This window comes from Misgurnus anguillicaudatus, chromosome 5, assembly GCF_027580225.2.
Source record: "Misgurnus anguillicaudatus chromosome 5, ASM2758022v2, whole genome shotgun sequence".
NCBI lineage: Eukaryota > Metazoa > Chordata > Actinopteri > Cypriniformes > Cobitidae > Misgurnus > Misgurnus anguillicaudatus.
In genome coordinates, this window is record NC_073341.2 from 28,824,755 (window position 1) to 28,838,317 (window position 13,563).

Sequence of the window (13,563 nt, forward strand, 5' to 3'; positions counted from 1 at the left end):
ATATAATTTAAATCCAGAACAACGAGGTACACTAGAAGTTGGGTGCTATGCCTTAACCCTTATGAGAAGAAACATCATCAACACAAGCTACTACAGCTACATTTAAACAAAAATACATAAATAAATTAAAGAACATGGTTTAGGCTTGTTAAGTGCAAATTTTCAGAGCATCGGTATACAGAACACTGCGCTGTAAATGTACAAAACGAATGCAATACACAAGCACTGTTGATTAAATTAGGCCATTTTCAATAATATATGAGTATTCTCATGAAATGCGTACAAATAACACGCAGTTTGATTATCGTGCAATACATAGGCTACATAAAATTACAATTTTGAGTGAATATGTTACGCAAGTCCTTCCTGTTCCCTTATGGCTCATCTATTCGTGTTTTTTAATAATTGGTTTCTCATTTGTTTTTTACCATTGTCTCTTGGGTTTGGGGTTAGAGTAAGTTTTTGTAAAATAAAATGATATCCAAACCCAATCGGCAATGGTTTAAAAAACAGACAAAAAAACAACGACACCAAACGATGCGCCATTTAAGTGAACGGGAAGGACTAGCATATGCACGCAAAATTGAATTTGGCGTAGGCTATGTATTGCACGATAATCACACTGATTGCTATTCATACGCATTTGATGATAATAGGTTGATTAGATAAATTAATGTTTATCTATAAAGTATGAAAACGAATGAATCAGTATTTTGGCTAAATTAAGATGGATCATTTCAAGATCATTTTCAGTCATTTAGATTTTGTCATCATTTCAGAACAAGCTTATTCTATCTATAACAACTTACATTATATCATGTGTGTTTCTTGAATATATGTTGAAAATATATATAAAAAAGTACAAAATAAAATCGTTCAGCTCATGGGGAGTGAACAAAAAGACGTTAAAGTCTCTCCGCAAGGACGTGCTGAAACTGTCGAGTCGACAGATGATCATCATGCTTAAAATGTTTCACCCAGAAATTAATAATGAAAACTTGAATATCTAAATGCCCAGGTAAGAGTCAAGTGTTCAGTCAGTTCACTATAAAGAAAAAAGCCAACGACATTGGCTGCAGCTTCCTCATCCACGGGCGGATGTTGCAGATACACAAAGAAAAAACTATAAAGGTTTAAATGCTGGTAAAAAACGTCAATTGTATTATGGCATTTTATATTTGTGTTGATCAGTTAAAGTTATTTTAATCTTTAATACTGCATCTGCAGACAATCTGCAGACGACGCTATCATTCTATTATCTCAGTTTCACTTTCTCACGCATTCACTGTAGCCAGGCCCGGATTAACACAGTGAAGTGCCCCCCCCCAATATATTTTATTTATTTATTTATTATTTTAAACTAGTCATTCAGGGCTCCAGACTAACGTTTGTTATTAGGAGCAATGTAGCCCCTGACTGAAAATTTTAGGAGCGCTAGCAGAAAATTTAGGGCACACCTTAAATAAGCCTACAATGCAATATTTTGACATTTTCCCAAAATAACTGCATTACTGAAAAATACTAAATAGACTTAACTATGCAGTTGCTGCACATGTCATCATTATGCACAATTAATGAAACTTTCAGAATAGGAAGTTATGAATCAAAGATTCATACAACCCCCTTAACTAGGCATAAGATAGGCTACATATAGGCTACAATAAGTTATATCTAGATAGCATACTTTAATGAGATGAGTGGCAGGGCAGCAGTTTACATGCTTGTATCCTTTACACGTTTCTCATCTTTTATCTAGTTTTCCTTGGGCACTGATGTAGACCTTTATTCTCGTCTATAATGTTTTTAGTGTTAATGTAGGCTAAAAGTTGTCCGGCTCTCTTTATCTCTCATCGCTGTAATGTTTAACCGGCGCGGTTCTGAGTGCGATGTGTTAACTTTACCAGGGCTGCGTAGATCCATCGGTAAAATCAACCGAGCGCATGGTGACATAAAACGATATACGCGATTACGCGTCATGCAGTTGAGCGGTTAAAACCCAATCGCGCATTCCGTAGTGCCCGCACATGCTCGAGTACTTGTAAAAACGTTTTGGCCGCAGTCTGGAGACCTTGGTGACCCCCTATTGCCTGGGGCACTCGCCCAATATTGACAATCCAGCCCTGGCTGTAGCCTGTGATTTAACGAAATGACCTCTTACCAATTTATTTGGCCTTCATTATACATGTATGATGTGAAAAACAAGAAGGTCATAGCTAGTTTCATTAATTCAATGTAAAAAGCGCCGTGGTTGCATTCATGCGGTTGGCTTGTCAGTGCGGTAATACAGGATTGCGTTAATTAGTAGGTCCAAAGCAACTGATTTCAGGTGTTCTGTCAAAGTCTGTTCCCTTCCCTTTAGTGTAGCGTTTTTATCACGGTATGTTTTTATATATTTATAAAGACTAAAGATTTGAATGGTTTATACTAAAAAAAACCCAATAATTTAATGTATTCTATAATACAGTTTATTAAATATTTCATACTTTCCCCAGTTTTCTATTGTGGTATTTTTATAACCTGTTTTAATAAAATTGTTTTAATAATTATTATGTGGACATTCTTAATAAATACATAAATATAGCACAAACCCATGATGTGAAGTGTTATTTATATATAAACAGGCTGGGGCATATTAATTTGTATGCATGTAACAAAATAATCGTAGAACAAACTCGTAGGCTATATATATAAGGTAAAAAGAAATAATAGAAAATAGGTAAATTATGAAATATTTTAATAAATGGTATAGTTTAATACATGAAAGTATTACTTTTTAAAATGTTTTAAATTGTAAAAATAATTGACTTACCATTAAAGGACAATAAAGATACATTACATACATGCACACAAACACATCTCAGTAGCCAAGCCATTAAAACATTTAATATATATAGATAATAAACGTAATGCTATAAAAACACCAGACTAAAGGGAAACACAGAAAACAGAATTCACCGCCATGTGTGAAACCCTGTTAGACTGACACCTAGTGGTGACTGTTTTCATAGCACATCTGTGCTCGTGGATCTTTCAATGCAAACCACGCAACTTAAGTCTCAAAACTCGTATGAACAGAACAGGATTAATGCACGCGCGTCGCCTGATCCACAAATGCGCATCCTCTTTTTTGCGTGCACAAATTGTGAAATAATGATACGAAATATGGCAACTGAATTCACAAATATGTCTCTGTTTGTACAAATCGATGCACATTCACGTAAATATTAAAATTCGCAGACACAAAATCAAAGACATATTTTAGTTCATTCATTGATAGTTGTTTGTATTTGGCTCATAAAATGCTTTAAACAGCGAAATGAAAGTCCCAACACACAAATGAACAGAACGGGACCAATGCACGCGTGCCACCCGATCCACAAACGCACATCTCCCTTTTTGCACGCGCGAATTATGATATTTGAATACACAACAAAACATGTGTATCTGCAAATCTGCACAAATCGACACACTCTCATTCAAATTCTGAATTTCACACATCCAAATCCAAAGACATTTGTTCGTGGATAGTAAAATACATTTGTAACATGCATCCAGTTCACAGATAACTGTGCATGTATTTGTTAATAATATTGAGTCTGATTTCTTTCCATAGTTTTAGGTTCTGAAAGTTAAGGAATGTTTACATAATACATTATGTGATAGATGTTCCTGTAGCTAAATTGGTAGCGCATTGCGTTACCAGTGAAAAGGTCAATGTATAATTGCTAAAAATAATACATAAAAGCGTTTGCCAAATACATAAATGTAAATGTAAGCTTTTCTCAGATTACAAAAAATTATATCTAATGATTATGAATGAACACGGCAGGCTCAGAGCTGTGTATGGCTCGTGTCCCACAGGGTCCCAGAACTAGGCTGCTGGTTGGCTAAACTGATGATTTGATAACTTGGGAGACGTTTTGAAAGTTAGAGTGTGGATCTTACCGGGCTGGGCTGTTGATTGGACGGGTCACAGGCAAGAGAGACCAGGTCCTTCAACGGGTCTTGAGAGCTGAGGTGAGGGGGGTACCGGATGGTCGTGTGGGGGAAGTAGGTAGAGGCAGTCTGGGGGAGGATGGGGCCGCCAGGAAAGTGAAGAGATGAGGAGGGATGTGGACTTCTGGAGAGACCTGAGGGAGACAAAGCATTTTACATTCACACAATTATTGAAGGAATTACTGTACAGTGAAAATCTTGCTTTACATCACAGCTCCAAAGTGATGGTTATGACTACATTAAAGCCATTTTATTTTTTTAAAGAATTGTCGATTGATGGTTCAAAATAAACAACATTTGGCTTTGTACCTTTAACTTGATGATCACAGAGTATATAAAGTAAATGAACACATCAATGTACTGTACAACCATTTACTAATGCACCATATAACCAACATCTTAACTAAAGAGGTTTGTTCCCTGTCACACTCCAGTCAAACTGAACAAAAATCAGTTTTAAAGATTTTTAAAGTATATAACATAACAATATATTTTTTGTTTCCTCCAAATTATGTTTTCTTGAATTTTTAAGTCACACTTTTAACAATAAAAAAAATGTAGAGATTAAAGAAACATTATGTAAAGTGTGAAAATTTGGATATTTAGTTTAATCTGGAAAGAAACTGATACATCAGTCATACAGTGACAAACTTGATGATGCATTATAAAATAATAGTTGCAATAAAAAAAAACTCATAATGGGGAGTCAATTTTAAAGGGGTGGTTCAATGGTATTTCATGCATTCTGACTTATTAACACAGTTATAGAGTTGTTTCCTCATGCTAAACGTAGGCAAAGTGTCAAAAAAGCAGTTGGGCGTGTTACAGAGTATTTCTGTGCCAAATGCACTTTTTCGATTACGGGTCCAGCTGATGTTTCAGGGGTTTCTATACGTATCACTTCTTTATATGGGCACTTCCCCCGGAAAACCCCGCCCACCCGTCAATCAGCGGGAGACACTAGAACTTACAAACATCACTTCACACAACAGCTTTGTGTAATTTCATAACTCAACAATGGCACGAAAGAAGAAGTGTGTTTTTGGATGTAAGGAGAAAAAAGCCAGCCTTATGAAAACAATGGATATAGTTTATTATCCGGGGTAGCAGCAGAGTTTTGCGTGTGTGTTCGATGCGCTGGATTTCATTGAAAAGTCCCAACGGGGTCATGAGTTGCATGCGGTAAGTAAGAACTTGTGTTATGTTGGAAATAGGCACGTGCATATTATATAAATGACAGGAACATGTAGTGAATCATAAGTTAAACAGTGTTGTATAGTGTTGCATGACTCGTACTCCCTCCTCCTGCGGTAGTAACTCCTCCTTCGTCATTTTTGGTACGTTATCAGAAAGATTCGGTAAAGCTAATCTTTCTTTTATAAATCTGATTAAACTAAAGACTCTTCGGAGATATAAAGGATGTAATACTACTATAGGTACTCCAGATTAACATCAGAAATGCAGAAACAGCGCGTATTGTGTGAGCTTTAAAAAGCGCACCTACTTCATTGCTAAAAAACAATGCTATTTTGTTTACTTGGTATAATATAATGTCTTTGCGTGGTTTATGCACATTATTTTCCACATACCGTACATTTTTGTAGCTTCAGATTTCACTCTTATCCTAAAATGCATGGATCTGAAAAGCGTCCCTGATTGGCCAGCTAATCTGTACAGTACGTTGTGATTGGCCTGAATACCTCTGACGTCAGCCAGAAATGTGACGCTTTTTACCATGTTTGAAAGAATCGGTCACAATGCAATGCTAACAGGAGTTAAATAAAGTTGTTTCAATATAATTCCTTTTCAATCCCACCATTTCAAAAATTCCATTCTGACGTGGAACTTCGTTTCCCCTCAAAATTCACTCCCCGGACTCCGTCCCTCCATTTTCAGCACTGGTTGTAACACATTACGCAATGCTCAGCAGAGGTAATGTAGTATCAGCGTGATGCTTCTGTGCTGGCACCATATGGGTGTCATGCTCCACAGATTCATCTGAACAGTCAGGCTAATAGTTTAAACAGAACTCGGCCAGCTGTGCGTCTCGGCAAGACGACATATCACTCCTCAGTCTCCCAAAAGCAATGACCTAACAGGGACGGAAGCACAGTCTGCCTGACTATTTTCAGCCTAATAAATTATACCATAATTTATCATTAAATTAGCCACACCTGGCTCCAAACTAGTAAGCGGTTATTTTTAGTGAAACACAAATTTGAAGTTTAGTTCTGATAACTATAAAAACTAAAATCTTTATCCAAACAGATTGTACTTTGCAGGGTCTAGGTGGCTGAAGTCTATCCCAGCACCTCCAGCTGCAGGAAACCGCCTGGATAGACGGACAGTCCATAGACCACAAGAACACAATGATGTACAATATATTTGTGATTCTCATCGGTACTTTACTACCTATAAAACATTGCCGTGTGTGTGTGTGTGTGTGTGTGTGTGTGTGTGTGTGTTTATGCCCATGATAACAAGACACGTGTGTTTAGTCTCCTTACCGCTGTGCACTGCGATGACAGGTCTGTGATGCTGTGTAAAGCCAAGGCGTGGAGAGCTCTCCTGAGGGGATGGACTATCCATCTCTGTCTTCTTAACAGTGGGGGACATTCCTGAAAGATAAAGGAAAAAAGTAGGCAGCTGTACAGAGAGGAAAAGAGCTAATATTCTGCAAATTCAGCACCATTGTTCTACACAAGGACAAACTTTTCTGAATCTAAAGGAAAGCTTAGTCAGCTGATTATTGACTGTATGCATTGCCTCTGCCTGCAGTTACTACATCTGACCACCAGATGGCGCAGTGTTATGAGCAAACTGGTGGTTTTTCATTGCTGCAGTGCATTGCAGAGAGTGCAGTGGACTCTCTTCTCTTGTTGCAGCCAGACCTGCGGGATTATGGGAAAGTATGTTTATAGTCGTTGACCCGCGTCGGTTATTTAAGGTCAATCTGATGATATAGCCTCCATATGGATTTTCAAGAGTACTCTATAATACCGCTGCATTTAGTAGCTTCCCTATATGGGATTTTTTTTCCTGACAAGTGAATCATATATGTCTTAGGTTTCCAGTAATTACTCTGTTTTCAAAGGAAGAATATGCGGTCATCTTTCATTCGATGTTTTCATACTGCTCGCGGTTGACGCGCTGTCATTTAAGGACACAAATTATGAATGGATACGGTTCCTCTCGCATGCAGGCTCTGTTTAAAATGACATACTTATTCCATTGGTCTATGGTTTTGGGGAGAGGACGTCCTGTTTGGCTTGCCTCTATAACCAAACGCTCACCAGATCTTAAATCATATGTACCTGCGAAGGTGCCGGTAAAAAGTAATCAGAAGGGGAATGTTAAAGAGAAACTCATTAGGATCGTCTAGACAGGAAGTGAGGTGGGCAGAACCGGTTCCCCGCAGGGGGTTCTGCTGTGCATATGGTAATGGGATTTACTATCGAAAATTCTGATCTGAAATCAGTTCTGGCGTTTCATATAGAGTGATGGAGTTCAGATGCCTGCCGGTTATAGATCAGTGAGGAGGGGTGAAGCAGATCTCCTGAGATCTTTAGCAACAGTTTTGCCTGGAGGGTTTAATGGATATTCAAGGGTGTGACAGCAGTCAGATGATACGCTAGGACTGAAATACTAATTCAGCAACTTTCTCATCTTTTAACTCTTACGGGATTTAGGCCGACTGCATACCTTTAAGCTTTTTAACGTTGCATTAAAGCAATAGTTCACCCAAAAATGAAAATAATGTCATTAATGACTCACCCTCATGTCGTTTCAAAATCGTAATCCCTACGTTCATCTTCAGAACAAAGTTTAAGATGTTTTATGTTTAGTCTGAGGGCTTGTTGGCCCTTCATTGAAAATCTATGTAAGGTATACTGTCCATGACCAGAAAGGTAATAACAAACTCATCAAAGTAGTCCATGTGACATCAGTGGGTCAGTTAGAATGTGTTGAAGCATCCAAAATACATTTTGGTCCAAAAATAACAAAAATTACGACTTTATTCAGCATTGTCTTTTCTTATGACGCGACTGACGTGTTATCTGGTGCGCCCCAGCTGTTTTTTTTGTGCGCCAGGGCTTCGTTTACAGTCTGAGGGAGACGCTCACTGTAAGTTTGAAAAAAAATATTGCAAACATGTCTGAGGATAACACGTCATCCGCGTCACTGCAGTCACGTGACTTTAGTCTCATGCATGCGCTTCACAACAGAAGCAGAAGAGAAGACAATGCTGAATAATGTTGTATTTTTTATTTTTGGACCAAATTGTATTTTTGATGCTTTAAAACATTCTAACTGACCCACTGATGTCACACTAACTACTTTGATGATGTTTTTATTACCTTTCTGGACATGGACAGTATACCGTACATAGATTTTCAATGAAGGGTCAACAAGCTCTCGGACTAAATATAAAACATCTTAAACTGTGTTCCGAACATGAACGGAGGTCTTACGAGTTTGGAACGAGATGAGATTGAGTCAATAATGACATTATTTTCTCTTTAACATTTACGTGCGTATATATACAGTCAATTTAAATCCAGTTTATTTTAACACAAACCAGCAGAACTGCACAAGGACACATGAGCTCTCGAACTAGAACTCACTGCTCTCCATATCCTTTTATGCTCTTCACAACTAAACTCCCGCTACACAGATTGCTCATTGAAACTTTACCCATATACTGTGAATTAGTACGGTTTCTGTATATCTACTACCTGTCCTACTTCATCTGCACTTTGGCTGCTTCAGCATTATAAAAAGCTGTCCAAATGGTTTTTAAGTACCTTTATAGTGTGTTGATGGCTGTCAAACCCCCTTAGCTATTCATAAAGTCAAAAGCATCTTACCTATTTTAATCACGATACAACAGCAATTTACACATTGCACCACTCATTCGACATGTTTACTGTAATGGCATGCCACTTTTTAATACAAAGACAATACATTTTGCATATACAGTAAGATTTAAAGCCATACTAGGCTACAATGGTGCTCTAAAGTGCAGCGCAGACAGAAGAAGTGCTTTCTGCAGACTTATACAAAAATGAGAGTTCATGAATTAATGAAGAATTTGGCACTATGTTACGGAAATTCAAATCCCGACCTAAGCCTGTTGGACTTCCTCTACTGTAGCTTAAAACCTGATCTGATGCTTCGCATGTATAAGGTCAGTACCCTACCTGTAAAAATACGTAGCTAAAGTCCTTTACTTTTTTACATTAAATCATCCTACGTAACGTAAAAACATTGTGTGCAAATATAACCTTAATATATTTAATGTTGTCTGAGTAAGATCATGTCAAAGATTAAAATCAATGTGAAATCAGTGAGTGATTCTCCTAGTCTCATAATTAGATTACTAGACTTCAGCCTGAATTTCACATTCTCACTTGACACATTTCTATATTAAATCACATACTTTAATTAAACACAAGCTAACCTCCTTCGATCTCCTCTTGCCAGTTACGTGAACTGCTGGCGGGGGAGTTGGGCGAGGTGTAGTACTCGCCTCCTGGGCTGGTGTCTATATCGTCCTCCATGGATCCCGATTTGTGTCTCTTACTTCTGTGTGAGGAACAAAAATCAATCATGAACATAAAGCTCTGCTTAGTCATTCAGCATTATTTTTCATTTATATACAAACACATCTAAATCGTCTGGATGTGTATTACGGATACCTCTCAGCCTGGCTTTTCCCAGGCACACGGCTATAGCAAGCAGGTTGCCAACATTCACCATTCGTTTTAGCTTTCCAGTGCGTTTAATGGAAAATAAGAGCTTTGGCTGGCCACATAATGCTAATAAATCAAATAAACTGCCCTCGGATGAGCAGCAGGCCTGAGTGAAGTGCTATATTCCTTGCTCATTATTCTCAGGTGCACATGTAATTTTGCGATGTTTTTATTCAACTTTGTGCTCGCCTGAGGTGTTTTCTTTTGCCTCGATGGATCCATGACAAATTTGAATGTCAAATAAGCAAACTGGTGGTGTCAACAGACCTCTGGCTCCCTCTGTCTAATGCATCCAACACAGCACCAGCTACAGCCAAGGTTTTTCATAGTAAGACACTCAACCTTTAAAGACACATCTACCCCGCTACAATCTCAAAATTTCGTTCGGTGGTTTTAGGTCTGGTTCTGATAAGCGGGCCAAACCGATCTTGGTTTGGACCAATCAGCAACTGCTGCAGGCTGTGCCAATCACAGCAACATGGGGGACCACCAAACACAAAAACAACAGCTGGAGACTAAACTACATCTAGAACATGGCCACTGTTTCTTCTAGTCTTGAGGTAGTTTTTTTGGTAGTCTTCTGGAATTGATTTTAAGAGGCATTTTTACCTTTATGAGGGCATTGTTACCGAATTAAAACACACAGCGTGTGATCTATTTATGACAAATACTTTCAATTCTCGGTTTAAATGATTACAGCTGTTGCTTATGAAATCACACCAGCATCAAATACCAAAGTAGCTGTAAATAATGCACATGATATCAGTTCACAGTAAAAGATCTGCTTAAATATGTTTTAAATAACTGTCGCATCCCTGTGTTAGATTAAACAGCTGTCGACCGTCACAGCACATTTAGTCTTTTCATCACGTTCATTGTTTTCAGAGCTGATTTGTGTTTCTTTTTCTTTTAGATATACTTTGGGTTGGTTGAGTTGAATGTGTTACTTTTTAATGACAAGCTAAACTTTTCTACACTTATAAATGTGACCCAATGTTCCTGGTATTGGTTGGTTTTGAGTTCACGGGTTCAGAGATTCTTGTGTACTATAACGGCAATTAAAATGGATTAGAACAGAACGGCCTTGAATATTCTTAAGTTTTAACTATTCTAACTGAACAAAGTGTACTAAAAACACAACGCTCAGGGTATAAATACTTATAAAAATGGCACAACACCTAATGGTATTCTGTAAGGAGAATTAAATTTAAGACGCAAACAAGAGGATTTTTACGATGTAAACAGCTCAAAAAACAGCACAACAAATCTATAAAACATTAAAAAGCTTAGATGTAAAAGCCGCTCCACATTTGTCAAAAATTAGATAATGAAATGGACCAAATGGTCCTGGCCTGTATTATACGGTCATCAAAGACTTTCGCTTCATATCCGTTTAAGCCTGGCCTCAGGATATTGATCGAATTTTTTTGACTTTTAACTTAATTCAGAAAGGATAGTAGAGAGTGACTGGAGATGAGTTTTTTGTTTTTGCAAAAACACACACAAACACTTGACGAATAACCTTTTCATTGCCATTAAAGGGACATTCCACTTTTCTTGAAAATACGCTAATTTTCCAGCTTCCCTAGAGTTAAAAATTTGGTTTTTACCGTTTTGGAATCCATTCAGCTGATCTCCGGGTCTGGCGCTAGCACTTTTAGCATAGCTTAGCATAATTTATTGAATCTGATTAGACCATTAGCATCGGGCAAAAAATAACTAAAGAGTTCGATATTTTCCTATTTAAAACTTGACTCTTCTGTAGCTACAATGTGTACTAAGACCGACAGAAAATTAAAAGTTGCGATTTTCTAGGCAGATATGGTTAGGACTATACTCTCATTCTGGCGTAATAATCAAGGATATAATAATATAATAATAATCAAGCAGGTGTAGTGATATTATGCACTGCCCGAAAATAGTCCCCTGCCATTGAAAGTAACCAAGGGGACTATTTTCGGGCAGTGCGTAATATCACTACGCCTCCTGCAGCCATGTTACATAAGCAAAGTCCTTGATTATTACGCCATTATGAGAGGATAGTTCCTAGCCATATCTGCCTTGAAAATTGCAGCTTTTAATTTTCTGTCGGTCTTAGTACACAATGTAACTACAGAAGAGTCAAGCCTTAAATAGAAAAAAATCGAAACTCTTTGGTTATTTATAGCGTGATGCTAATGGTCTAATCAGATTCAATGGATTGTTGTAAGCTATGCTGGGAGTGGTAGCGCCAGACCTGGAGATCGTCTGAATGGATTTCAAAATGGTGGGGATCGGATGTTTAACTCTAGGGGACCTGGAAAATGAGTCTATTTTCAAAAAAAGTGGAATGTCCCTTTAAAGCGAAATGACTAAACCTAAACAAAAGAGCCTGATAAAAAAATGCTAATTTACAAGAATGCCAAAGCCAATGTCAGACACACTTTAGCATCTGAACTCTTCAATGTAAACCTTTATTTTAAAACAAATATAATATTACACTTGTTTCTCGACTAGTCTTCCATCACATCATCGCCCCGAACCCTGGTTAACTTCTGACCCTGTTTGCAGAGTAAGTGAAAGCTATACTGTAAAAGAACACAGAGGGCCTTTTTATGTGGCAGGAATGTGACAACGCACAAAACCAAAGTTATCTGGTAAAAATGTTTGCTCACTGATTAAGATCAGACTAAACCACTGGACCGAATCAGTGCGAGATCTCATCAAAGCTGAAGTCAGCTTTCTTTCAACGTGAGAGAATAGTGCATGGCAATAAACAGATGTTGCATTAGTTTTTCTCATTATACCACACACACGGGTTGAAAACCATCTAGAAATAGCTCACGGACACAGTGCCTCTCACAAGATGATTCATGCATGCTGCAGACAGATGTGGCTGTGCATGCAAGCATGTGGGTTTAGTGTCAGTGTGTGTGTACAGTGGGCATGCGTGTACTGACCCGCTGGAGGAAGTGCTGGGTAGGGTCCTTCTCATTCCCACACCTGAAGGGTTCAGATCGTAAGCAAGATGTCCCTGCAGCTCTCCGAGAGAGAAGTTTGGCCCCGTGCCTGTCACCACCGGTGCTGTGTACACAGAATCCACAATAAGCATAGCATTCGTAACATCATTCAATTTTTTATAAGCTGAATATCAAAAATCATACTGGACATGTTACATTGGAGTACAGCATGACAAAATGGTATCTCTTTGCTCTATATTTTAAATTACTATGGCACTTTACCATGGTAATGCTCCTACATTTTTTAAGAAAATCCAAATATACTGGTACTTGCAGTGATAAATCCTTTAGCATCTTTCCATAAAGGAATATTTGTGGTTGAGACATGACTATTCATGCCTATTTATTTACATGTGCACCGTAGCAATGCAAAAACAGTGATGGTTATCTACAGTAAACTAAATCCGCACAGGTTTAATCTCTTACATTTGTGTTTGATCGTAGAGTCTGTTAGCCTTTATTGCACAGGTTAAGACCTGTATGTCTTTGGTTACGTCTGAATGCATTATATGCAAATATATAATGTGAAACCCAAAGGCTTGGTGTTTTAGCAAGTATGACTAGTATTACCTCTCATCTATGGGGATTGAGGTCAATTGGGTCATGGGCTCATAATTTAACTAGTGCTGCACAATTAATCGCATCGCAATCGCAATCGCAATCGCAATGTCAGCCTGTGCAATTATATGACAGCAAAATGTTGCAATTATATTAAATGAATAAATGTGAGGACTTGTTAACACAAACTTTCTGATAACAGTTTGATGATTTTCGTTGCTGAAAGAAAAACGAACAAAAAAGGCAGTGCACCGTGT

General features: G+C 37.9%; 1 protein-coding gene across 7 annotated transcripts in view; it reads right to left on the bottom strand.

Annotated features, from left to right (window-relative positions):
- Positions 1-13,563, bottom strand: part of nfic (nuclear factor I/C) — a 173,083-nt gene that overhangs the window by 34,333 nt on the left and 125,187 nt on the right. For all 7 annotated transcript variants that reach the window (XR_012369698.1, XM_055168093.2, XM_055168099.2 and 4 more), the window contains 4 exons: positions 12,689-12,812; positions 9,458-9,582; positions 6,504-6,614; positions 3,946-4,130 (listed from right to left, as the gene is read on the bottom strand). Coding sequence is in view for 6 of the 7 variants with exons in the window: in XM_055168093.2 (XP_055024068.1) it covers positions 3,946-4,130; positions 6,504-6,614; positions 9,458-9,582; positions 12,689-12,812 (545 nt within the window). In the remaining variant the exon portion in view is untranslated. The remainder of the gene's footprint in view (positions 1-3,945; positions 4,131-6,503; positions 6,615-9,457; positions 9,583-12,688; positions 12,813-13,563) is intronic.